Source organism: Poromitra crassiceps, assembly GCF_964638095.1.
Source record: "Poromitra crassiceps genome assembly, chromosome: 14".
Lineage (NCBI taxonomy): Eukaryota > Metazoa > Chordata > Actinopteri > Beryciformes > Melamphaidae > Poromitra > Poromitra crassiceps.
This window is the reverse complement of record NC_139633.1, coordinates 1,912,773-1,940,272: the sequence shown is the minus strand read 5'-3', so window position 1 is coordinate 1,940,272 and position 27,500 is coordinate 1,912,773. Positions and strand designations below refer to the sequence as shown.

The 27,500-nt window shown below is 43.9% G+C and overlaps 1 protein-coding gene across 1 annotated transcript in view; it reads left to right on the top strand.

Moving 5' to 3' along the window:
• LOC310789463 (lysosomal cholesterol signaling protein-like) overlaps positions 1–6,901 on the top strand; it is a 46,623-nt gene extending 39,722 nt beyond the window's left edge. The window contains exons 15-20 of the mRNA XM_083651108.1: positions 366–443; positions 912–1,066; positions 3,492–3,587; positions 4,241–4,305; positions 4,924–5,064; positions 6,741–6,901. Of these exons, the coding sequence (XP_083507234.1) occupies positions 366–443; positions 912–1,066; positions 3,492–3,587; positions 4,241–4,305; positions 4,924–5,064; positions 6,741–6,789 (584 nt within the window). The 3' untranslated portion in view covers positions 6,790–6,901. The remainder of the gene's footprint in view (positions 1–365; positions 444–911; positions 1,067–3,491; positions 3,588–4,240; positions 4,306–4,923; positions 5,065–6,740) is intronic.
• Positions 6,902–27,500: the final 20,599 nt, after the last annotated feature.

Below are 27,500 nucleotides of genomic sequence, written 5' to 3'. Positions count from 1 at the left end.
AGGGATGTTTTTGCTTCAATCAAGCTATCTTCTCCGGCTCATAACTAAAGAACGGAAAATGGGATCAATAAACTTTTTTTTGCAGGTGATAGAAGAGAGTCTCATCGTTATTTGTGCGTGTTCAGTGTTTACATAGTAATTATTAAAAAAATTATATGACTGTTTTAAAATGCATTGCGGCCTATGTGGCACAGCAAGCAACCTTTTGCCCAAGGGCCGTGGCACTCAAAGTGTTAATGATCAGCATGGCTGGAAGGCGTCTTTAACCAATCAGGTTGCTTGGCTCAATCTTGTAATATTATCTGTTGGAGATTTCCTTTTTTTTTTTTTTATAGATGTTTTTTTTGTTTGTGTTTTGTTGGCAGACTTCCACAGCTGCTCTCCCCTCCAGGCCATACCTGACATGATCGCCAGTACACAGAGGGAACACACACACAGTACAGGTAACACACACACATGCATGCAAACGCACACACACACACACACACACACACACACAAACAGAAAATAAAGGTAACACACTGAACATATACATACAACATATAAAGTACATACACATAACATACAAACATACACATGCTGTACACAATTGTTCTCTTCCTCTAGTGTACATGAGTAAATAGACCCTCGACTTTATAGAAATATACACATAGAAATCAACAGATTATTTCCTTATGTGCCTGAATACACTTTTAGTTTGCCACACAGTCAAAAGCAAACTTCTTGGAACAGTGAGATAAACCATGAGAACAGTGAGAGAGAGAGAGAGAAAAAAGTAGAGAAGACCAGCTTCAGCTCAGTCCCAGTCCTTGTGCTTTAGGCTGTTGATTATATGTCTTTGGAGTATTATATTGCCTTGTGTGGTGGGAACATTCACCAGCTTGACTGTGAATGTTTCTGTTCCCCTCCAGGCCACAGTGGGGCGCTGTGTGACGGGCAGCAGCAGAGCGTCACCTCTCCAGAGCAGCCGCTGAACCTGCCGCCGCCTGGGCCTCCGACCCACGACGACAAACAGACAGTCCGACACGTACTGCTGTGTCTGCTGCTATTTGTCAGCCTGCTAGCGGTGCGGATACAATACTGTTATTAATGTTCAAGAGTGTGTGTGTGTGTTTGAGAGAGAGAGAGAGAGAGAGAGAGAGAGAGAGAGAGAGAGAGACAGAGTTAGAGAGAGAGAGAGAGAGAGACAGAGTTAGAGAGACTGTTTATGTTTAACTGTTTATGTAAGACAGAGTTCAAGTACCAAAAGCAGTGAGTGAAAAGGTAATCCGGCTAAATCAGATGTAGACACAATCCAGATATCAGACGCATGTGAATGATCCTGGCAGGTGTACAGAAGGACAGCATGTCACATCCAAATGTGCTGCTCACTTGTTTCAGCTCCCACAGGTTGCCAAGTTACTGGCAGGGGGGGGGGGGGGGGGGGGGGGGGGGGGGATTTCAGGCACTAATGCAGGGTCTAAAATTAATTGCTAATTAATGTTAATCGATAAGCTTCACACTGGATGATATTAGGGGTGCACCGATCGATCGGCAAGCAATCTGTATCGGCCGATTTTGACCTCAAATATGCGATCAAATAATCAACCTAAAATAACGTTTCCAAACTTTCTTTGAGGAGTTTATATATCGGTGATCGGTAATCGGTGATCGGTCGATGATCGGTTGGGCAGATATTTCCCATAGGCGATCGGTGACAAAAAACGTGATCGGTGCACCCCTAGATGATATCATTTGAATCATGGTCGTTGTAGTTCATATAACACTTTCATTAAAGCTATAGTGCGTCACTTTTATAGTGCAGAACCTTTGTCTCCCCGTTCTGGCAGCGAATGTGCCATTTGCACAGTACGTGACTCCATATGGTGATGTATTCTGAGTGAAACAGGATATACACAGTAGAGTGTGGAGGAGTGTGATTTGACCGTTGAAAAATGGGCGTGTCTGCAGTAAGGGACTGGGTGCTGCCCTGCCCGAGCCTCTGAGGAGAGGGAGACAGCAGTCCGCTGATGTGTTTTATCAGACAAATCTGAAACCTACCGCTCACATTTCATAGAGAGGCAAAGTGGAACGTCACTTCCTGCTTCAGCACTGTACCAGAGATTTTCATCCACCATTTATTTTCCCATAGACATTTCGTAAAAATGCTTATAAAATAGTTTTACTTTGTCGAACCAAACGGTTCAGCTAACGCTATAATCGGGAGAGACCATAGACCATTTCACTCGGACCAAAAAAAACATCGAAAAAATATTTTCTTTAAACCCGCATTTTTTTTTACGCTTTGGTCCCAGTGAAATGTTATGCGATCTCTCCTGTCTCTAAATATATCTGTACCGTTTGGTTTGAACCAGAGCCATGTAGATAGAAGAGTCCCGACATCTCCATTCACTCCAATGGACCAGTTTTTTACTCTGAAGAGTTCCAGGAAGTAAGGTCCTGGATTAAGCAGCACTGTCGAGTTGTAGCAAAATAGACAGTTTGTGTTGTAGCTACTCAGAAAGGGTTTTCCCCCCTTGAATCAAATTGTACATTATCAGCTTTATTTTAGCAGCATGCAAAAGTAGCGCAAGACCCATTCCTGGCTGTTCATTGGCTAATGAGTCTCGCATTTTGGTCCTCCGCTGATGCCACTCTCTCTCTAGAGGACACTAGTTTGAACCAGTAAAACTATTTTTATACGCATTTTACGAAATGTGTATGGGAAAGTGAATGGCAGATGAAAACCTCTGGTACAGTGCTGAAGCAGGAAGTAGGCGGTCACTTTGCCTCTCTATAACGGTCTATGTACAAACACAATATAATGTTAATACAGCCCCTTGGACTGCGTACTCCCTGGCTGCTTCACTGCACTGAGCTGCAGAGGACTGGGTGGTTGGCTGCCTCCAGGCGGAGAGAGCAGGCACTGGTCTTGAAGCGGGCCACGAACTGCGGTAAATGGCGATATTCCTGGAATGCGAGTTAATGAGCCAATCACATGTCCCTCATCTACATGAAATGAGGACATTGCTTGGAATTTTCTTCTAGCCATGAAGATTGATTGACAGCTGTCATGTCATGATATTACTGGTTGAAATTGCATTGAAATTTGATAGCACTAGCTGTCGCTGACGTATGCACATGTAGATTTGGTTATAAGTGAAGACAAAGCCTAGCCGTAGCCTACTGTCATGGCTGTAAAACAGTGGATGAATTGTTTTAGAGCGTCACACAACACAACCTCCAGGAAATGACTTGTTTCAGTATCAGAATTTGATCAATTTGCTCCGATAACATTTGGAAAGTCTAGAAGAGCCGCACATGATTTCATTATTTATACTCATTCAAGTTAGCAGATGGCTAACTGGAAGTTAGAAGCTCTGATCTCCTGAGGAATACAGAGAAAGTTACTTACAGTATGAACTTTATATGGGAAACACTGCAACATGTATGGATTTCTGAATGTCTCTCTCTCTCTCTCTCTCTCCCTCCCTCCCTCCCTCTGTCTGTAGAATCTGTCCAGTTGTTTGTGGTGGTTGTTCAACAGAGATCCAGGAAGACTTTATCTAGAACTACAGTTCTTCTGTGCTGTGGCCAACTATGGACAGGTACCTGCGTGCGTGCACGCGCATTGTGTATGTGTGACATGTTTACTGTTGCCTTGTTTACTTTTATACTTTATTACTAGGGATCTTGCACACCAGCACGCTCGATTCCTAAGCTCATCCGCTGCACGGCCTCGCCCATCCCGCAGCTCGGCTGCTGTGTGGCCAATGAGACCAGCATCACTGATGATGTCACAGTGGGATTTATGACATCACTGATGATGTCACAGTGGGATTTATGACATCACTGATGATGTATCACTGATGATGTCACAGTGGGATTCATGACATCACTGATGATGTCACAGTGGGATTTATGACATGACTTGGATTTATAACAGTGAAAAAAGATACGCACATCCCAACCAGTTTGAAAGGCAGGTGCTGGACCCAATAAAAACTGCAGTGAAATAAACAAAGAAGGCCGCACACTGTAGCTCCCGTTTGCTTTTCTTTTATTCCATGTGTAAAACATGGAATAAAAGAAAGCTACAGTGTGCATCCTTCTTTGTTTATTTCATCACTTGATTTATGACATCACTGATGATGTCACAGTGGGACAGAGAAACAAACAGAGCCCTAGCTCCCATTTATACAGTATACTGATGATGATGATGATGATGATGATGATATCTCTCTCTCTCTCTCTCTCTCAGGGTTTTCTCTCCTTTGGTATCTTCGGTCTGGACAGACACCTCATCATCCTGCCCTTCAAGAAGAGGTGAGCTCAGACTTCCAGATGCTCAGCACATGGCAGGACTCCTCCATCACAATTGTTCTTATTACTGTGATTATTATTTGTGTCATCATGATGTTATATGATTGTGTCTTTCTCTCAGGTTGCTGAACCTGTGGCATGGCAGAGACAGTGATGATTGTGTCTTTCTCTCAGGTTGCTGAACCTGTGGCATGGCAGAGATGTTATATTACTGTGTCTTTCTCTCAGGTTGCTGAACCTGTGGCATGGCAGAGATGTTATATGATTGTGTCTTTCTCTCAGGTTGCTGAACCTGTGGCATGGCAGAGATGTTATATGATTGTGTCTTTCTCTCAGGTTGCTGAACCTGTGGCATGGCAGAGATGTTATATGATTGTGTCTTTCTCTCAGGTTGCTGAACCTGTGGCATGGCAGAGATGTTATATGATTGTGTCTTTCTCTCAGGTTGCTGAACCTGTGGCATGGCAGAGACAGTGAAGAGTCATGTGTCTTTCTCTCAGGTTGCTGAACCTGTGGCATGGCAGAGATGTGTCATCATGATGTTATATTACTGTGTCTTTCTCTCAGGTTGCTGAACCTGTGGCATGGCAGAGATGTTATATTACTGTGTCTTTCTCTCAGGTTGCTGAACCTGTGGCATGGCGGCAGAGACAGTGAAGAGTCCAGTCCCTCAGTCGTACCAGAGGAGGTCCGACTCACCTGCACCCAGTTTGTCCGCTACCACAAAGACCAGTGTGTCCAAGATATAGTACACACACGCAGGTATGACTAGTGTGTGTGTATGTATGTATGTATGTGTTTGTGTATGTGTCTATTTAGAATGGCTGCTTTTTTGCATTTGAAAATGTGAGAGTTGAAAAATGTGCACATGAACGAAGAAATTACTTTTACTTGACACCAATTCACTAGATTTTAGTGGGCAACTTTCTTGATTGTTGAGCTCCTCAGTTCTTGTTTTTTATCTTTAAGTGGGATGTAATGCACTTCAGTTAAGCTTTGTGGGAAATAAATATGAGTTTGGTCCATCACTGTAGAACTTTCCATTTCAATCTAATTCAAGTCCAACTCCCATATCGATTTTGGCCTGTCAAGAACTCAAAGACGCTTGATGCTTGGATTGAAACCATTGAACTAGTTCCAGTGCAGGAATTCTGATTGGATATTGGCTTTACTTAATTTTGTTTTGTTGTCACGACTGTATTTGATGTATGGACTTTGCTCTGCACCTCATCGTTTGCATCTTTGCATGTTGTTACCTATCTGCTGGTCTGTTGGTACTCTCACTTAGAACCTCTGTCCACAAAGCACTTATTTTTCAGCACTTCAAAAAATAATATTCTACAAATTATCTGTTTAAGCTACAATTGAAAACCCTATTAAGCACTATGCTGTCGAGCTGAACGTTTTATTAACATGTTTAATAAATACATCACCGCAGGAATGACATATTTTTGTAGTCGCGAAAGTGAATGGGGTTTTAGAATGGGGATTTCACTCAAATGCATAAAAAAAGGTCTGTGGTTAATAAAAGTTTATGGGAGTGGTAATTTGTGTTCAGCAGGATAATCTTCACAAACGTGAATCACTTTTATGATTTTTGAAGTGTTTTCTGAAAATCCCGTTTCTAAAAGAACACATTTACGTTTCACATTCAAATGAAGATACAATCATTTGCTAATCAAACTGTTTTTGTTAATGCAAATAACCACTATAGAGATGACAATAACAAAGGAAAGCAATCACATTTAGAATTTTGGATTGTTTACACTGGCTTCAAGACGGTTGAAATTATTTTTCGGGATGGTTCCGGGGCGGCGATGTCGTTCTGCTGCTGCTGGTGTTTTGGTAAAAGTAATGCAAAAGTAGTGTAATAAGTAATGAGTTACTCTACACAGACAGTAATATTGTAAAGTAACGTATTACTTTCAAATGAAAGTAACTAGTAATATGTAGTATATTACATTTTGAAAGTAACTTGCCCAACACTGAGTGCTGGCGGGACAACAAAAAGAAGGCGGTGCTGTAAAGATAGGAACCTGGTGGATGTGCAGTCTCTTTCTACACCTAAGACATGTAATGTAACACTACTAACATGAAATCATACAGTATCATTTGGTATACTGTAATTTCACACGGTGTCTGGATTTAGCCACTGTTACATTACAAGTACACACTGAACTCTCTTACTAAAGTATTGTTTCAGATTCTGTTGGTGCTTTTCTGTTGTTCCCTCCTCTTCTAACACATGTTGAACTCTTTCCACTCTTTCTGTCCCCTTTCTGTCTTTCCTTTTATCTAACCTCTCTTTCTCCTCTCTTCCTCTCTTCCTCTCTTTCTCCTCTCTTCCTCTCTTCCTCCCTGTTTTCTTCTCTTGGCTCCCATTTCTCTCCACCCTTCCGTTTCCTCTCCTCCCTCTCTTTCTCTCTGTCACCCCCTAGTGGCTCTAGGGAGAGTGTGAACCCTCCGACAGGTGAATCCTTCCTCTGATAATGACAGGTACGGAGGAGGAGGAGAAGGAGGAGGTGAAGGAGGAGAAGGAGAGGAAAACAGGGTTTTGAAATTGGGTGAGAACCGATATTCCCACCCTGACCAGCCTTGGTACCCAGCCCAGCACCGGGATCTCCCTTGGGGACAAGAACAGAGACCGAACGGGGTCCAAATCGACCACGAGTCGCCGAAACGACGTCAAATTCACCAATCTCACAATCAAGTTCAAACCCACGGCCAAAGTTACCGTTCTTCTTGGCCTGGAAATGAGCACCAACCCCAGTTCACCTCCTCTGATGTTCCAGAGGAGCAGTTTCCCCAAAGTTGCCAAGCCCAAGACTGGGCTCCGATCTCAGCCCATCCCCACTCCCATCCCCGGCCCCATGTGGGAGGCGTGTTTTGGGCCAGCGACCTGGTAGACTGGCTGGTCAAGTCGGGCCCGTGCTGCGCTGACCGCGCCGCGGCCCGGCTCTACGGCGGCCGGCTGCAGGAGGGAGGAGTGTTGCACCACCTGACGCATCGGCACGGCTTCAAGGACGACCCCACACTGCTCTATTGTTTCACCCAGGGGGCCCGGGACGGGGCGGAGGATGCGAGGGGAGAGGGCGGGGGGCAGGTCCCAGAGTGTGACTGAGGAGAGGAGATGGACGAGATGACTGGATAGAGTGGAGGAGAGGAGGAGATGAGAGTAAGGTGGGAGAGATGTTGCCTGGTCAACGCATCCTGATCATCACCTGAGCTCACATTCTCTTTTGCTCTACACATCTGTCTGGACTTCTAGCCGCCCACATGGATTTCAGTGGCTGGGAGCACTTGCCTTGACAGACAAACGCCTTTAACCAATCCATTCAAATCCAGTCGGAAAACAACGTCGAAAAACGTCTTTTCCCGCAGAGAAACCCCGCTGGTGCATACTCACTCTCGTTCTTGTGTGATTGGTGTTATTGAGTCTATTTCTGCCATAACTGCACTTTATGGCTGTATATACTCTACTAACATTAATGTTACCGCCCTTTGCTTTGGGAGACGCCATTACCTTTTGCCAGTGGAGTCCCCTATTGGTCCGTCATCATTTGCATCGCAGTCCCTGATTGGTCCGGTCACATTGTCATTTCAGGACGTCGATGTGGACGACTAGAGGTCCAGACTGACACATAGAGAGAAAGAGGACGTGATCACATGTGGTTTGACCAGGCTAGGACAAACGGAGATGGTTGTAGGATAAAGGAAAGACAGTAGGCGGAGGAGATGAGGGGAGGGGCTTAACGTAATGGAAGAGAGAGAGAAAGAGAGAGAGAGAGAGCAAGAGCTAGATGTGGCGGCCTGCCAATACTTGACGCCTCCTGGCTCCTGACCGGGTCTTCTGGATGACTTTATTCTTTCATATGCCCCTCATAACTGCACTGAACAGAGCGACGCGACGATCTGATTGGCTGACAGATTCGCATTTTCAAATCTATGAAGGACATTAACCCCCCCCCCCCCCCCCCCCCCTCAGGAAAGGGTGCCGTCCATCTGCCTCTCATCCTCAAATATTCTATGAATTGATGCGAATGCACACATTAATGGCAGACGGTAAAGTGAGGAGAGAGGAAGACAGTATAGCTGGAAGTTGCACAGTTGCACACTTCAACAGACCAATCAGCTGCTGTTTTTCTTTTACAGCCAATAAGCTGCCGGTTTGTTCACTAAAAGCCAACGTTCTTGTCTGTTCTTTTTTTTCCTCCTTCTTTTTTCAGATGAAATGAAGTGAAAGTAAACTTTTCATTCGATATGCATGCTGCCTTTAAAGTGGTCCGTCCACTACTTGCATGCTGGAGAGAAGTTCAGGCTTCTGATCCTTTTGCACTGACTGAACAATGTTTTTCACATCATTATGCAACCCACTGGCTCTCTGCTGAAGGTTTGTGTGTTATTATCTCGCTGCTGTCCATCTGACGCATTTCTATTTGGTAAAGGTTATAATAACATTGATTGAACTCGGGGTGGGAAATAGCGCAAGTTGCTTGTGGTGGGACTGTAGGCTCATCTCACGATACGATCTGCGATAATGAGCTTCACGATTCATTCATTACAACCACGGTATGATAATGGTAATAAAGTTCAATGACAAAAAGTCTGACCGTGCAGAATGAAGTTTATTTCTGAGCTGCATGTGTTTCTAGCGATAGCGCCGCTGGCTCGTAACAACGAAACATTTTACAATTTGAAAATGTCATTACAATGTGACTACCGGTAATATAATTGGGATGTAGAGTTTTTTTTAAGATTATGATGGGAAAGCCGTCTCGTTACTACAGCAGAATCAAATTGAGTGAATATCCAGATTTTTTTCTGCCCCACGATACGTATTGTCACATTTTTGTAATTTGTGATTTATTGAATTTTGATATATCGTCCCTTCCCTACATGCCACCCTTCCATTTAGATTCTGTCAATTGTCGCACCAGCTTGACTCGCCTGAGAATTCAATCCGGACTCAACCAGAAGTACTGTAATAATGACTTTCCCCAGTGTGAACCGGGCCTGAGAGCATTTTATGAGGCCTGAACTAAACCAAGGTTTTTCTAGTCGGACAATGACGCAAAGTAAGACGTTCAGTCTGACCCGACGCAAACACATTAGCCTGGTTAGAACATCCTGATTCGCTCTACAGTACATATGGTCCCGTAGAACCAAACACAATGGGAGTTCACCAGGCTACAAACATATCAGATCTTGTCGGGATTTTTGGTTTATGGCCTGGTGCTTGGACAAATAGATAAAAAGTGACTTCCCACCCTGAACTGGACCAAGTTATTCTACTAAATCGACTTGATACAATCACTATTAATCCTGAATTTTGGGCATTGGGGTTTATCCACCTCCACAGGATCAGCTTATAGTTTATAACACTAGCTTGGTTGAATCATACCACAAAAATGGACTTGGGTACAGGTTATGTTTGAGTCGTATGGCTAAAGTAGTTCTTGTTTTGGATGTGGGTCTGGACCATTGAGTTATATTAAATATATCTTATAATATGTCCATGGTCTGGGCGTTGTGTCCTAGTTGGAGTAATGACAACACTACTGAACTGTTAAAAAAAAGGTTGAACCATCAGTGAGAAACGGGTCTCACAAACTGAACGCTCCACTTGTCGTTTGCTTACGTCACTGCTGATGTGTGATCTTTGTTACTGTGGAGTTTTAGATGTGAATAGGCGGAGTTACTGTGGAGTTGACGATGTGTGTAGGCGGAGTCAATTGTGGGAGATGGATTAATCTATATGCACACCTGGATTACACAAGCTGTTGTTCCCTTTCTCTTGTCACCAATGCTTGTCACAAACCTGCCAGATATTTATATTTACATATATTTCTATCTTTGTGTCTTTTGACAACTGACACCGCATTTCAATTCATGCGATCCATGTCAGGACTTTGTTTTAACCCAAATGGCCAAATGACACTTGAGTGACTTGTCCAGATGAGTGTTGTAAGAAGACGCCTGTAGAAAGGGTGTGTGACCGTGTGTAGAAAGGGTGTGTGACCGTGTGTAGAAAGGGTGTGTGACCGTGTGTATTTGTACTAAATCGTGTGACTGTATATATGGTTGACTGTTTTGTTTGAAGTGTGTTGCTGTAAATCAGTTGGGGTCAATGACTGTCTGTGACCACAAAAAGCCACAAATAAACTATTTGCATCCAAAATCCAACGTGTCCTACTGCCAATATATGGTTAGTTATTGTTATTGTAATTATGTAGTTAATGTAATGCAATTAAAGATCATTTAATTTAAAGGTTCATATACTGTATAGTCGTATAGACGGTTTTCACCAGCTGCAACCCCACAGCACTTCCTTTTTCTCAGCTTCTTCTGTGTTTTATGGCGGTTGGCATCCTTAAATGTTGCATTACCACCACCTGAATTGTATCAGCTTCACAGTGCTAACTATTGACAGTGTCCACTTTCTCAGCTATTCAGGGGAAAACACTGAATAGCCTACTTCTATTTCTATTTTTTATTTTTGCTATGTAAACGTTTAAATGTAAAGATAGGCCTATGCGTGCAATAACGTACTGATAGTCAGCTTACTCTGTAACATGTAGCTTGTGTATGTTTGAATCTGGTTTTCTATTTTGACACTTATGAGCACTCAGTGCAGACTCAGAGTAGTTAACTGTTTCTTTAATGATTAATACATGTCAGTTCGTGAATATATTAGTTAATCATTAGATAGTTGCTGATTAGTCAGTCAATTCCTGAATAGAGTGGTTAATGATTAGTAAATGTGAAAATAATAATATTTGATAATTGAAAACAAAATATTTAAAATATATATTTACCCCCCCCCCACCACCACCATATCAATTGGGTTAGGGTATGGTCGTGGTTAAGAAAACCCTCATCTTAAGCACATCTATTTGACTTGCTGCATGTTCTGTGTGTTTGAGCTGGGCTGTAGTCCAGTGGTGAAAGACCATGCCTTCCAACCCAAAGGTTTGTGGTTTGAATCCCGGTACGGACACTCAAACCTTTTCAAGTCTTTCATTGGGAAAGCCATAACAAAACTGCCTAGAGATCCATTGTAAGTTACCTAGCTGATGGTCTAGATGGTAAATCATCTCTTAGTCCTCTGTGACAGTATTTTCCTGTGTGTACCCTCTAACACAGGGGTGGGCAACTGTTTTTCATGGGGGGCCACATGAGAAACCCAGATTGTTGCCGGGGGCCGAACAAATATTGTCACGCCGTAACCCATGGATGGGCAACTTTGATGATAGAGAGGGCCACAAAAAAATGTCCTCGCTACCAAATTTTGCTGAGGGCTGAACAGCGCCGCGCGAAACATTTTGGGCATTTGAAGCCAGGTTTAGAGGAATAACTAATTTTAAATTAACAGTTGTGATGTCATTATTCAGTCTTAACCACCAATATTTGATCCTTTTCTCACGCACTCCGAAGTCACCACCTGCTCTCCCTGCAGGGCTTGAAATTAACTTTTTTCACCACCTGCCAATATGGCTGCTAGATTTTAAAGTTACCAGCCAATTCGAATTTCCACTAGCCGAAATGTTTTTCTTGAAATAAACCAGAATATGAGTGGGTTATTTTAAGCTTAAGTATCAGTAAGTGGCCCGGGATTCTCAAAGCCTGTGTTGAGGGTCACACAAGAACAAAAATGCACTCTTGAAGCTAAATAAATCCAAAACCAACAAGTTAATTATTTAAATTTCTACTTCAATGTAGAACAGTCATTTCTTACACATGAGATTACTTTTAGCCTTTTAGTCAAAAATATTATTGAAATATATTCCATATTCCAGACTGAAATGCTATAACAGAAGAGTATTGGCCAGAATGACATGAACATTTGGACACTTATTCAGCGGGTATCTTGCATGTTGCATTCAGGTGCACTGTAAAAAAAAAAAAAAAAAAAATTTTTGTGCAATTCCATCGCGGGCCACACAGGGGGCGCCCGCGGGCCGCATACGGCCCGCGGGCCGTATGTTGCCCATGTATGCTCTAACACATACCCGCCACACAGGGGGGCCGTATGTTGCCCATGTGTGCTTTATAGTAACGTTCAGTCAGAACTCATTTATAATTAAGCCCATAGTTAATGAACTAATCATGTACAAAACACACACACAGTCACATATTTTATATACTGTATATGTTGTAAGCCTAATTTTTGCCATCACAGCTGCTTTTTACATGTATGGGATAATACAGGCTAATATACAATGTGTCCCAAGGAGTCATTATAAACTCAATTAGCTACAGAAGCTAATGTTCACATTCAGTCCTTGTATATTTCTCTCATGTGTAACATCATTCCTTTCCTCCTCTGTGTGTGTGTGATTGAGAAATGAGATGCAGGTGGTGTTCATCCTAATTGGCCTGGTCAGGTGTCAGATTGCTGCTGGCTGATTGGCTGGTGGAGAGCATTTAAGCCAGCTGATGCCATCCTGTCGCCCTTTGCTCTCCTCATTCCCAACGATGATGGCTGCTGTGCTGACTGCTGTGTTCTGTCAGGTAGGAACTGTGTGTAGACCTACTTTAGTAGTTCTGCAGAACTTTATTAAGATGTGTCTTTATCTTGGTAGACCTGTGCAGTCTAAACTGTAAATAGTTACCTTCCAGATCTACACTTTTGTACACTGTAAATAACACTTACCCAAGTAGCAGAAAGTAGGGGGAGAAGCCCTTTAGTTTTTTGTAACATTTTCTGATGTTTATTTTGTAGGAGCTTATAGGTAAGAGCTGTGTCTCTTATTTAATCCATCATTTTCTTTTCTTAGGTAAATTTAAGGTTGGGGATTAGTTTGATTGGTTAGTTGTGTTGGGGCCATGCTGTGCTCTGAAACTAAACCTGCTACTTGTGAACTTGTGATGGTGGTTCGGCTGATCATCCTTGGGAGTGGGAAGAGTGGGGGCACTTTGTGTTGCGGTCCGGTTCCCCGAGGCCGGTTCCTAACATAATTGGGTGCTCGTCTGCTTTTCTCATTCGTCAGCACGTCGTCTGTGAGTGTGTGTGTATATATATTTTATATGTTTGTCTGGTGGGCAGTCTTTGTGCAGGTGGTAAATGGTGTTAGTCAAGGTGGCTTTGCATGGAGCTGAGGAAGCTCATGGTGGTAAAGCTGGTGGATATGTTTGTTGGAGGAGGAGCCGGTCAGAGGGGACCAGTAAGACTGAGGAGGGGCGTGACAAGGCAGGGCCGTCAGTAGCACCGTTTCTCCTTTCTGTGTAGACTATGCTACCCTACAAGAGTCTCCGTACATAGACTTGCCTGTCACTCTGACTCCCAAGCCGTCTACATCAGCGATACAGACGTATTTACAAGTGTCACAGAAACATTTCAAAGCCACATATTGAGAAGAAGAGTTCATAGCTTCTCGACGTCGGGGTTAGAAAGCTCGACGCTGCTCATAAATGCCTCTTTTCATCTGAAGTCTGTGCTGGTGATATTTTTTACCGAGCCTTTGGCCAGAGTGGCGCTGTTGAGCGCTCTGACGGCTGGGAGCTCTAACCTGGAAAAAATATCACCAGCACAGACTTCAGATGAAAAGAGGCATTTATGAGCAGCGTCGAGCTTTCTAACCCCGACGTCGAGAAGCTATGAACTCTTCTTCTCAATATGTGGCTTTGAAATGTTTCTGTGACACTTGTAAATACGTCTGTATCGCTGATGTAGACGGCTTGGGAGTCAGAGTGACAGGCAAGTCTATGTACGGAGATGGGACTCTTGTAGGGTAGCATAGTCTACACAGAAAGAGGAGAAACGGTACTACTGACGGCCCTGCCTTGTCACGCCCCTCCTCAGTCTTACTGGTCCCCTCTGACCGGCTCCTCCCCCAACAAATATCTCCACCAGCTTTACCACCATGAGCTTCCTCAGCTCCATGCACACCATTTACCACCTGCACAAAGACTGCCCACCAGACAAACATATAAAATATATATATACTCAGACGACGTGCTGACGAACGAGAAAAGCGGACGAGCCCCCAATTATGTTAGGAACTGGCCTCGGGGAAGGGGACGGCAACACAAAAGTGCCCCCACTCTTCCCACTCCCAAAGATGATCAGCCAAACCACCATCACAAGTTCACAAGTAGCAGGTTGTTTCAGAGCACAGCATGGCCCCAACACAACAAATCAAACTAATCCCCAACCTTAAACTTACCAAGAAAAGGATGGATAAAAAAAATAAATAGACACAGCTCTCACCTATAAGCTCCTACAAAATAAACATGAGAAAATGTTACAAAACTAAAGGGCTTCTCCCTCCTACTTTCTGCTACTTGGGTAAGAGTTATTTAATGTAAAAAAGTATAGATTTGGAAGGTAGCTATTTACAGTTTGGACTGCACAAGTCTACCCAGACAAGGACAGATCTTAAAGTTCTAAAGAACTACAAAAGTAGGCCTACACACAGTTCCTATCTCACCTGACAGAACAAAGAGTCAGCAGAGCAGCCATCATCGGTGGCAATGACTGCAAGGGATGGCATCCCCAAACCCATTTAACAGTGCAGACACAGGAAGTTGATGAAATAAAAGTTTAATTGCTATTACATGTGTATGTCATTTGTTCACATCATTCCAAGTGTGTAATTGAACATAGTCCACTCATTGTTCTCCCATATGATATCTCTGTTGACTATTTGCTGTGTTTTGTTAAGTAGGAACTGTGTATGCCTACTTCATTCTTCAGAACTTAAAGATGTGTTATCTTGGTGGACCTGTGCAGTTTAAACTGTAAATAGCTACTTCCAGCTCTACACTTTTGTACACTAACATCTTACCCAAGTAAGTAGGAGGGAGAAGCCATTTAGTTTTTTGTAACATTTTCTCATGTTTATTTTGTAGGAGCTTATAGGTGAGAGCTGCCTTTTATTTAATCCATCCTTTTCTTAGGTAAGTTTAAGGTTGGGGATTAGTTTGATTTGTTGTGTTGGGGCATGCTGTGCTCTGAAACTAAACCTGCTACTTGTGAACTTGTGATGGTGGTTTGGCTGATCATCATTGGGAGTGGGAAGAGTGGGGGCACTTTTGTGTTGCTGTCCCGTTCCCCGAGGCCGGTTCCTAACATAATTGGGGGCTTGTCCGCTTTTCTCATTCGTCAGCACGTCGTCTGAGTATATATATATATTTTATATCTTTGTCTGGTGGGCAGTCTTTGTGCAGGTGGTAAATGGTGTGCATGGAGCTGAGGAAACTCATGGTGGTAAAGCTGGTGGAGATGTTTGTTGGAGGTGGAGCCGGTCAGAGGGGACCAGTAAGACTGAGGAGGGGCGTGACAAGGCAGGGCCGTCAGTAGCACCGTTTCTCCTCTTTCTGTGTAGACTATGCTACCCTACAAGAGTCCTGTCTCCGTACATAGACTTGCCTGTGACTCTGACTCCCAAGCCGTCTAAATCAGTGATACAGACGTATTTACAAGTGTCACAGAAACATTTCAAAGCCACATATTGAGAAGAAGGGTTCATAGCTTCTCGACGTCGGGGTTAGAAAGCTCGACGCTGCTCATAAATGCCTCTTTTCATCTGAAGTCCGTGCTGGTGATATTTTTTCCAGGTTAGAGCTCCCAGCCGTTAGAGCGCTCAACAGCGCCACTCTGGCCGAAAGCTCAATAAAAAGTATCACCAGCACAGACTTCAGATGAAAAGAGGCATTTATGAGCAGCGACGAGCTTTCTAACCCCGACGTCGAGAAGCTATGAACTCTTCTTCTCAATATGTGGCTTTGAAATGTTTCTGTGACACTTGTAAATACGTCTGTATCGCTGATTTAGATGGCTTGGGAGTCAGAGTGACAGGCAAGTCTATGTACGGAGACTCTTGTAGGGTAGCAGTCTACACAGAAAGAGGAGAAACGGTGCTACTGACTGCCCTGCCTTGTCACGCCCCTCCTCAGTCTTACTGGTCCCCTCTGACCGGCTCCTCCTCCAACAAACATATCCACCAGCTTTACCACCATGAGAGCTTCCTCAGCTCCATGCAAAGCCACCTTGACTAACACCATTTACCACCTGCACAAAGACTGCCCACCAGACAAACATATAAAATATATATACACACACACTCACAGACGACGTGCTGACGAATGAGAAAAGCAGACGAGCACCCAATTATGTTAGGAACCGGCCTCGGGGAACCGGACCGCAACACAAAGTGCCCCCACTCTTCCCACTCCCAAGGATGATCAGCCGAACCACCATCACAAGTTCACAAGTAGCAGGTTTAGTTTCAGAGCACAGCATGGCCCCAACACAACTAACCAATCAAACTAATCCCCAACCTTAAATTTACCTAAGAAAAGAAAATGATGGATTAAATAAGAGACACAGCTCTTACCTATAAGCTCCTACAAAATAAACATCAGAAAATGTTACAAAAAACTAAAGGGCTTCTCCCCCTACTTTCTGCTACTTGGGTAAGTGTTATTTACAGTGTACAAAAGTGTAGATCTGGAAGGTAACTATTTACAGTTTAGACTGCACAGGTCTACCAAGATAAAGACACATCTTAATAAAGTTCTGCAGAACTACTAAAGTAGGTCTACACACAGTTCCTACCTGACAGAACACAGCAGTCAGCACAGCAGCCATCATCGTTGGGAATGAGGAGAGCAAAGGGCGACAGGATGGCATCAGCTGGCTTAAATGCTCTCCACCAGCCAATCAGCCAGCAGCAATCTGACACCTGACCAGGCCAATTAGGATGAACACCACCTGCATCTCATTTCTCAATCACACACACACAGAGGAGGAAAGGAATGATGTTAACACATGAGAGAAATATACAAGGACTGAATGTGAACATTAGCTTCTGTAGCTAATTTAGTTTATAATGACTCCTTGGGACACATTGTATATTAGCCTGTATTATCCCATACATGTAAAAAGCAGCTGTGATGGCAAAAATTAGGCTTACAACATATACAGTATATAAAATATGTGACTGTGTGTGTGTTTTGTACATGATTAGTTCATTAACTATGGGCTTAATTATAAATGAGTTCTGACTGAACGTTACTATAAAGCACACATGGGCAACATACGGCCCCCTGTGTGGCCCGCGATGGAATTGCAAAATTCTTCTGTTATAGCATTTCAGTCTGGAATATGGAATATCTTTCAATAATCTTTATGACTAAAAGGCCAAAAGTAATCTCATGTGTAAGAAATGGCTGTTCTACATTGAGGTAGAAATTTAAATAATTAACTTGTTGGTTTTGGATTTATTTAGCTTCAAGAGTGCATTTTTGTTCATGTGACCCTCAACACAGGCTTTGAGAATCCCGGGCCACTTACTGATACTTATGCTTAAATTAACCCACTCATATTCTGGTTTATTTCAAGAAAAACATTTCGGATAGTGGAAATTCTAATTGGCTGGAACTTTAAAATCTAGCAGCCATATTGGCAGGTGGTCAAAAAAGTTCATTTCAAGCCCTGCAGGGAGAGCAGGTGGTGACATAGGAGTGAGTGAGAAAAGGATCAAATATTGGTGGTTAAGACTGAATAATGACATCACAACTGTTAATTTAAAATTAGTTATTCCTCTAAACCTGGCTTCAAATGCCCCAATTTTTTCGCGCTGGCGCCGTTCAGCCCTCAGCAAAATCTGGTAGCGAGGACCTTTTTTGTGGCCCTCTCTATCATCAAAGTTGCCCATCCATTACGGCATGACAATATTTGTCATGCCCGCTCCCCTCTCTCCTCTGCGGGTCAGTCCCTGCAGAGATGGTAGTAGAGTGGTTGAGTGAGAACAGGGTGAGAGGAAGGAGGCTGGGAGATACATAGATAAGATGGCAGAGGAGGGGATTTTGTTGGAGGACGGGAAGGGAGACAGGAGGGAGGGAGTTAGAAGGACAGGGGGCTGAGGAGAGGTCAGACAGTGGGGGGTGGGGAAGAGATGGGTGGACAGGTTGAGGTTAGACAGTGGGGGTGGTCTGGGGAAGGGAGACAGGAGGGAGGGAGTTAGAAGGAAGGACAGGGGGCTGAGGAGAGGTGACGGGAGAGGTCAGACAGGGGGCTGAGGAGAGGTCAGACAGTGGGGGGTGGGGAAGAGATGGGTGGACAGGTTGAGGTTAGACAGTGGGGGTGGTCTGAGGAGAGGTGACAGTGGGTGGGGAAGAGATGGTTGGAGGGGAGGTTAGATGGACTGGTTGTCCTCTCCTGCCTTTGTCCTCTCTCTCCTGCCTCTCTCTCCCTGTCCTCTCTCCTGCCTTGTCCTCTCTCTCCTGCCTCTCTCTCTCCTGCCTTGTCCTCTCTCTTGCCTTGTCCTCTCTCTCCTGCCTCTCTCTCCCTGTCCTCTCTCTCTCCTGCCTTGTCCTCTCTCTCGCTGTCCTCTCTCCTGCCTTGTCCTCTCTCTCCTGCCTCTCTCTCTCCTGCCTTGTCCTCTCTCTTGCCTTGTCCTCTCTCTCCTGCCTCTCTCTCCCTGTCCTCTCTCTCTCCTGCCCTCTCTCCTGCCTTGTCCTCTCTCTCCTGCCTCTCTCTCTCCTGCCTTGTCCTCTCTCTCCTGCCTCTCTCTCCCTGTCCTCTCTCTCTCCTGCCTTGTCCTCTCTCCTGCCTCTCTCTCTCTCCTGCCTTGTCCTCTCTCTCCTGCCTCTCTCTCTCCTGCCTGGTCCTCTCCTGCCTGGTCCTCTCTCTCCTGCCTTGTCCTCTCTCTTGCCTTGTCCTCTCTCTCCTGCCTTGTCCTCTCTCCTGCCTTGAAGTCCTCTCTCTCCTGCCTTGTCCTCTCTCTCACCCCCCACAATGGATCTCTAGGCAGTTTTGTTATGGCTTTCCCCAACAAACGACTCGATTGTCCTTAATAAACAGATCACTATTCAAAACTTTACAAGACAAAACTGAACTAAACCAAACACATACAGTAGGCTAAGCCCCTGCAAATGGGTCCAGTTACAGTATGTAGGCAGCAGTCCTGGTGCCTTCCCCTGTCAGAAGCAGGGACATGAATCCCCCATTGAAGGATTCAGCCCCTCCTATGCAGAGACAAACATAATTAGTTTTCAATTAACCACACAATACAACAAGAGTCCCCTTCAACACAACTATTATTACATTGACTTTCCCATACGTCATCATTTATAATGACTCCATTTCTAAGGACTCCAAGTAGTTTAACCCCTCAAAAATTGGTTTTACAGTTTTTCACAATTGTTTAAACACATTAGACACAATGTGCACAACCTGAAACTGAACATGCAAAGGCATAATTCTACTGATAAAGCATTCATATAGTGTTTTCCATTCTGCACACCAGTGTTCAATGGGTGCTTAGAAATGTCTACTCATATGATGTATGTGTTTGTCATTTGAAAAGAAAATACCATTTAGTGAAGAGTTAACACTGTTTTGAGGGCAAAGTGTGCTTTTGCAAGAGAAGTGTAGGATTTTGTGTGTGAGTTTTGAGATTTGTGTTGCGGGTTTTGAGAAAGTGAGGTAGTCTATCAGGAAATGTGTTTAAGCAATTGTGAAAAACTGTAATCAATTAAACCCCCCTACTCAACCACACTTGGCATGTTCCACTGCTCCCCGTCTACAAGTGAGGTTGGACCATGGGTTGGACCCATCTGCCTCCGTTTCACCTCCTCAGTCCAGACCAGGAAACTGAGAACTGAGAAGAGGTGAGAAAACACACGGGGGTACAAACATTTTGCACAATGTTTCCCAATAAAGTCATTAGCTAATAAAATGTCTCTGTGTTGTTATTTAACTGTTTGAAGGGATTTTACAACGTGAGAGATTGCAGGATTACGTGGACACAGCACACGGAGTGTTAACTATCGCCCAGGCAGGAAGGCTTCCCCGCAGAGAACAAATGTAAGAAATCGGCAATTAAAGTTTTTTTGGTACTGCCGAGCTAAAGGTAGGCAGGAAATCTACTGCTGCACTAACCGGGTGCTTAATTTCATGTCAACCGTGTGTACCGGTGTCAAAGTCACCAGACATGCCAATGAGAGCCAGTGGAGTGATGGAGACGTGGAGGGGGGAGGGAAGGCGGGGCCTGTTGGTCACAGAAATCCACCTGTAACCCGGGGCGCCTACCTTGTGCTTCTCTTAACTTGTACCCCCCTCGTCCAGCAGCTGGATCGTAAGGTGTATTTTGTGTGTTTTTTTTCTGTGGAAAAAAAAGTTTTTGGAGTTCAGGCCTGAAACTTTCCCCATCATTTTTTTTTGATTTATCATGGTAATTCACCCTTCCGCCACCCTAAAAAAGTGTTCCTGGCACAAAGTAAGTGCTATAATCACGTTAACCCCCCTCGGATCCAGCAGCCGGCGTATTAAAACCATTAAAACCACTTTTTTGAGACCTCCGGGAAATTTTTACAAAATTAATCTATTTTATTTTTTTCAGCGGGCATCCTGGACCAAACACCTTTAAATTTGACCTTAATATCTAACCTTGGAGTTGGTTGAACATTTGGTGGAGTTACAACCATTCAAAATCCATTGCATATTTTTCCCATTGATTTCAATGTTAATTTAGCAAAAAAACAAAAACAAAAAATTTGACTCCCACGTACTTTCCCCAAAAATAATTATTTTTCTGATCTTACACCTCTCAGCTAGAGTCAATACATCAAATTTGTAGCTTCTATTGTGTTTGGCCCCACCCCTGTATTTGATCAGTGCTGGCATAGCAGCCAATTGCATGCAGTTTAACATTAAATACACAGTACAGTGGTCGTCATAGCAACATGTCACATGACCTGAGAACCCGGATTTTCCAGTGCAAACTACTGATTTGAAGCCTTTAGACCAAGATTGATGGATGAATAAAGCTATTTTGTGTTTTTTGTGAAAATTAGTTGGGAGTCTAAAATTGGCAGTTTTCATGTTTTTTCGGCAAAAAACATAATTTTGTGTTTTCTGCTGTAAAGTGTAAGTACAGTAAACTGGCATTTGAGGGGTTAAAATTCTGAGTAAGCATGAAATGTTGATATGAGGTATGAGGTATGAAGTTACCAATGGATAAGTGATTATGGATAATCATAATTATTATTATTATCAATATAAAAAATAACTTATTAATATCAATATCCAGCTGCTGGATGAGGAAGTGTAACAGGCAAAAAATATAAGGAGGGTACAAGGGTTAAGTAAAGAGTTTGAGTGGAGTCCCACCTCGTTCTTTTTGTTCTCCCCGACAAACAACGCGGCCACGTGGGCCGCAGAACGTTCTCCAGCAGCAGGTGGTTCAGGTTCTCCCTGGTCTCGATCTCGTCCTGATCCGTGTGGTTCTTGTTCTTCAGCAGTCGGAAGCACGACTCGTTCTAGCAGAGAGAGACGGGTGGTGAGGATGAGGGAGGTGTTTTTTCTTCTTCTTCTAAAAATATATATATATATATATACGGTATATTATGTATAAAAGTATATATGAAGAGTTCATTTGCAAAAACAGGTATCTCCGTTTGGATTTTTTATCATTTTATTTTATATATTGATGTATTGATAAAACATATTCATCTGATAATTTCCACATAAATCAACTCAATGTTTTCTATGTGCACTCCAGGGAGTATCAAACAGATGTTTGTTCATTTTAAGAATGGCGTTTACCTGTTTTTGCAAATGAACTCTTCATATATATATTATATATATACTTTTTTTTATATATATTTATATATATATATATTTAGATATAGAGGTTGGAGAGGTTTGCACTCAATTTGAGAAATTATTTTGAGAAAACTGTTATTTCAAGGCAAAATGACAAACTCCAGCATAGCATAAGACGCAAGAAGCTACGGTACTTGTTACATAGTCAAAGCCACATCACTGGCAGAAAAGCAGCTCTTACACTAGGTAAAAGAGAGGAGGGCCATGAAGGAGGGATGTAAGAAAGGTTAGGAACCAAAGGTCACACATCTGCCATCCAGGTACTTGCGAGGCACCGTTAACTCTATAGGGATGCTATCAGTCTGTCTTTATGCCTGTGAGCAATACAAAGTTATTCATGTGTGTGTGTGTCTCTGAGAAATAAGGGATAAAAACGGGGAGGGAAATGGGGTGAGGAGCATTCTCCTTACCTGTTGTGAGATGATGAGCATAGTGACCAGGAACAGGGTGATATATATGCAGCTCATCACCTGGGGGTGTTTAACCAGGCCAAGCTCATTCAGGACAGATGCATCGTTAATGCTGTAGCACAAAGGGGAATTCATGGTTGGACCTCAGTTTCATTTGAAATGTTTCACCTATTCATACATGGTCATTTTAGGGATGCAGGAATAATTAGGGTTAATAATTGTAACATTGTTTGTTCGTTTGTCTCTGTGTCTTTGACCCTGGTTGTCTAATGATGTTGGTATCAAGGTATTTAAGATGATCATCATACTATGGTGGTCACTGTAAGTGGTTCTGATAAGATCTCACCACCTCTGAAATACTTCATGAGACTGAACTAGAGGATGCATGAAATCTAAGTGACTAGAGTGAGTGACTAGTGTTAAATTATGACTCATATCCTGTAATGCATAAGCACCCCCTCCCCCCTCACAGTACAATAAGACCATGTGACAGGATACAGGGTTGACATCCAGAGTTCAGTCCCACCTGTTGCAGTTCCAGTCGTGTGGATAGAGGATGCGTCCATAGCCCATGAAGAGCTCCTTCTTGCAGCCGAGGATGATGACGCAATGAGAGACAGGATGCAGCAGTAGACAGAGTACTGTGGGAGAGAGATGGGGGATGGGAGTTAGACCTGTGATAGTTAAAATATAGTTACAAGTTAGGAATAAATTTATGAAATAGTTGTAATGTATTTTCATTTTGTAAAATGCTTATAAAAATAGTTGTACTGGTTCAAACCAAACGGTACAGATATATTTAGAAACAGGAGAGATGGCATAACATCTCACTGGGACCAAAACGTAAAACAAATGCAGGTTTAAAGACAATATTTTTTCAATGTTTTTTTGTTGTTGGTCCAAGTGAAATGTTCTATGGTCTCTCCCGATTATAGCGTTAGCTGAACCGTTTGGTTCGACAAACTATTTTATAAGCATTTTACGAAATGTCTATGGGAAAATAAATGGCAGATGAAATTCTCTGGTACAGTGCTGAAGCAGGAAGTAGGCGGTCACTTTGCCTCTCTATTGTTGCCCCTCTAGTGCAGGTTGATCATTTTATTTTCCAAACAATGTGGCATCCTTTCGTTCCTAACACATTACCAAGTCCATGTCAGGAAAGATATCCAGCATGATTTTCCCCCCCATTGAGATCTGATGTGTTTTCAAAGTGTTCCTTTAATTTTTTTGAGCAGTGTACGAGCAAGATTTTCAATTGTTATTAAACAGTCTAAATGTAATAAAGATGCCTCACATCTTACCTTTAATAGTAGATGAGACCTGTCTTGATGATTGCAGTCTGTGTGCGGGCCGGGCAGATCAGGAAGAGAAATGAAACGGTGAGAAAACACACGGGGGTACGAACGTTTTGCACAGGGTTAGGGTTACACAATGTTTCCCAATAAAGTCATTAGCTAATAAAATGTCTCTGTGTTGTTATTTAACTGTTTGAAGGGATTTTACAATGTGAGAGATTGCAGGAGGATTACGTGGACACAGCACACAGAGTGTTAACTATGGCCCAGGCAGGAAGGCTTCCCCGCACGGCTGAGACGCTGCAGTGACATGGGCGACAGACTACAGTGAAGACACACATCTCCAACCCAAACAGTGCTCCACTTAACCACCACCTCTTGTGTAGCCCCCAAGGTGTAATGTATTTACAATATTTACAAATACTAATTTCATCCAGGTAATGTTACTGTTTGGCATATTACTATTATAGGGCATGGGCTTCACCATGACAGTTCCACTTTAAGTTAAACATATTTCAAGTCATTATTGCTCGTCAATACACATTTCACCAGAGATTACTAAAAAAGAATAAAAATAATTGCCTCTTTGAGGTTGGTTCAATGTTCTTCTTCGGAAAGAGTCCTGAATTCTCCGTCCTGTGTATGGAATGGAAAAGGTAACAGTCAATCTGAGGACTGATTTACAGAGGTGAATACCAAACATGACAGGCCTTGCAGGGCAGGACTTACTCGCAGAGCTGGAAGCAGATCGTACAGGGGTGGAGCCAGTAGATCCATGTCCTAGAAAGATGCTCATTTGCGTTTCCATCACCTGCACAGTGCACAGACATGGCCAGACAAATGTCAATGGAAAGTATTTGAGAAGTTATTAAATGTTCAAATCCTATTTAATTTAAGAGTTGTGACCAGCACCTCAGCAGGTCATTCTGTCGGTTGGCCGGTCCCCAACAATTTCACCACACTTAGGTTAAATGAGGAAGGTAGTCGTGTCATGTGTGCGCGTGTGTTTCTGTTCATGTCAATTGATGGAAAAAGGGGGCAATGGGGGCCATATTTAATAACTGCAGGGTGGCAGAGTAGAGTGGATCCTGCACCTGCCACCATGAATGTTACAAAAGTGTGTGTGTGAGAGAGAAAGCTTGAATTCATGTACATACACATACAGATCCTTTAAAAAAAAAATGGAATATCATGGAAATACCATGGATGACCGTGGGCTTCAGCGGATTGTCAAGCAGATGATTAAAAAATTTGGCAGAGATATTTCACTTTGTGTGTAATGAATCTATAATCTATGAAAGTTTCACTTTTTGAAAGGAATTATGGAAAAAACTACCTTTTCCATGATATGCTAATTTTTTGGAAAGGATCTGTACATTGTAGCAGCTACTTCGCATTTGTGCTTGTTACTTGAATATGTCGGATTAAATGCAACACTGGCACTAATTGTTCCAATCACGTCTCGTTCCACATATCTGATGTGAAATCATTGCAAGTTCAACGCCATAACTTCATGTCCAATCAGAACTGTTCAATGTAGCCGAATGCCATGGTAATTTTGTTGGAATTACTGCACCCACTAATTTAGGGGTGCCACATGAACACAGTACTATAATCAAATTCAAATGAACACAGTACTATAATCAAATTCAAATGAACACAGTACTAAAATCAAATTCAAATGAACACAGTAGCCTAATCAAATTCAAATGAAGTACTGACCAAAAGAAAATATCGCCTCCGGGACAACAACGCTTCCTACCCAGCGTGTGCACGTCTTTCCGACAGGGGTGGTTGTTATGGCAACTATCAACAACAACAACAACAACTACTACTAACTACTACAAGACATAAAGACCGAAATAGGCTATTGTTTTAAAACTTGACAACAATAACAACCGTCACAACCCACCTGAATTTCCGGTTTACTTCCTGTATACATAGCTGAGCGCAGGCTGATATTCGGCTCATATTAAATGTTAACGTTAGGCCGTGTCTCCGACAGACACATTAACAAGGTAGCCTATTTCGGTCTTTATGTCTTGTAGTAGTTAGTAGTAGTTGTTGTTGTTGTTGATAGTTGCCATAACAACCACCCCTGTCGGAAAGACGTGCACACGCTGGGTAGGAAGCGTTGTTGTCCCGGAGGCGATATGTTTTTTTCGGATGATGGCGAAGGCTATGCGAAGGCATAACCCGCCCCTCTCTGCCTCTGATTGGCCTAGCGTCAAACTTCCATGTAAACACATTGGCTTGGCTATCCTGCATTACGTCTCTTTTCTACAGTCTGTGGTCAGACCGTCAGACTCAGTGGGTCAGACAGACATACAGCAGTTACGCTTGCTAGCCTGCATGAAAGACGCCAGTGTGTTTATGTTTTTAATATAGTCATATCTATGGTTTATAACGCTGCCACTATTCAGAGGCAGAGAGGGCCAGGGGTGGGTTATGCCTTCGCCATCATCCGAAAAAAATATCGCTTCCGGTAAGCTAGCTAGCTAGCTAATGTTAGCTGCTGGTTGGTTGGCTAACTAGCGAATGTTAGCCGTTAGCTAACAACACATTAACTAGACAAACACAGACATGCAGAGCTCCAAAAACAGAGCAATTTGTGATTTTGTTACTGTAGTTTCTGCAGAGTAACGTCCATGTACCTTTATGGATTGCACAGGGTTGATTGCAAAGGGATCTGACGGATAGTGCAGTAACAGTCAGCAGCTATGATAGCGCAGCCAGGGGGGGGAGGAAGTCCATATATGGTCCATCCGGTCATGGCGCATAGGACATTACGTCATCACAGGATAACGCGATTGGCTGGCTCAGATCTGTTCAAATCTGAGCCAGCCAATCACGTTGTCCTGCGTTGTTTAGGACGTGTATAAAAGGCGACTGCAGATGGGGGTGGATGGGGGGAACCAGAGCAGAGGAGGAGAGGAGAGCAGAGGAGAGGGGGGACCCAGGGGGAGAGGAGGAGAGGAGAGCAGAGCAGAGGGGGAACCAGAGCAGAGGAGGAGAGGAGAGCAGAGGGGGAGAGGAGAGGAGAGGAGAGGGGGAACCAGGGGGAGAGGAGGAGAGGAGAGCAGAGGGGGAACCAGAGGAGAGGAGGAGAGGAGAGCAGAGGGGGAGAGGAGAGGAGAGGGGGAACCAGGGGGAGAGGAGAGGAGAGGGGGGGCCAGGGGGAGAGGGGGGAGAGGAGAGGAGAGGAGAGGGGGAACCAGGGGGAGAGGAGGAGAGGAGAGGGGGGACCAGAGGAGAGAAGGAGAGGGGAGGAGGAGGGGAGGAGAGCAGAGGGGGAACCAGAGGAGAGCAGAGGGGGAGAGGAGAGGAGAGGAGAGGAGAGGAGAGGAGAGGAGAGGAGAGGAGAGGAGAGGAGAGGGGGGACCAGAGCAGAGGAGGAGAGGAGAGCAGAGGGGGAGAGGAGAGGGGGAACCAGGGGAGAGGAGAGGAGGAAGGGGGAGAGGAGAGGGGGAGATGAGGAGAGGGGAGAGGAGAGGAGAGAAGGGGAGAGAGGAGAGGAGGAGAGCGCCACCAGCGGTGGGGGGCGCCCCTTGAAGCCTACCCCTTTACCCCCCCCCCCCCCCCCCCCCCCCCCCCCCCCCCCCATGGGCGGGGTATCCGGGGATATGAGTCAAGCGCGTGTGGGGGAGGGGGGGGGGGGGGCATAGTGGCTGGACCCCTCCAGGGGCACTGCCATCTCTCTGGGCGGCCCTGGTAGTGGAAGCGATCATCTTGCTCTATAATGACCAGAATGGGTGTTGTTCAAACTGAACATTTATTTCTTCAACATGCTGCTGCAGAAAGGGAGATAAACAGCCAACACTATTTTCGTAGTTAAGCTATGAAGTAGCCTACTTCCCCCCGCAGCATCGTGACATTGAA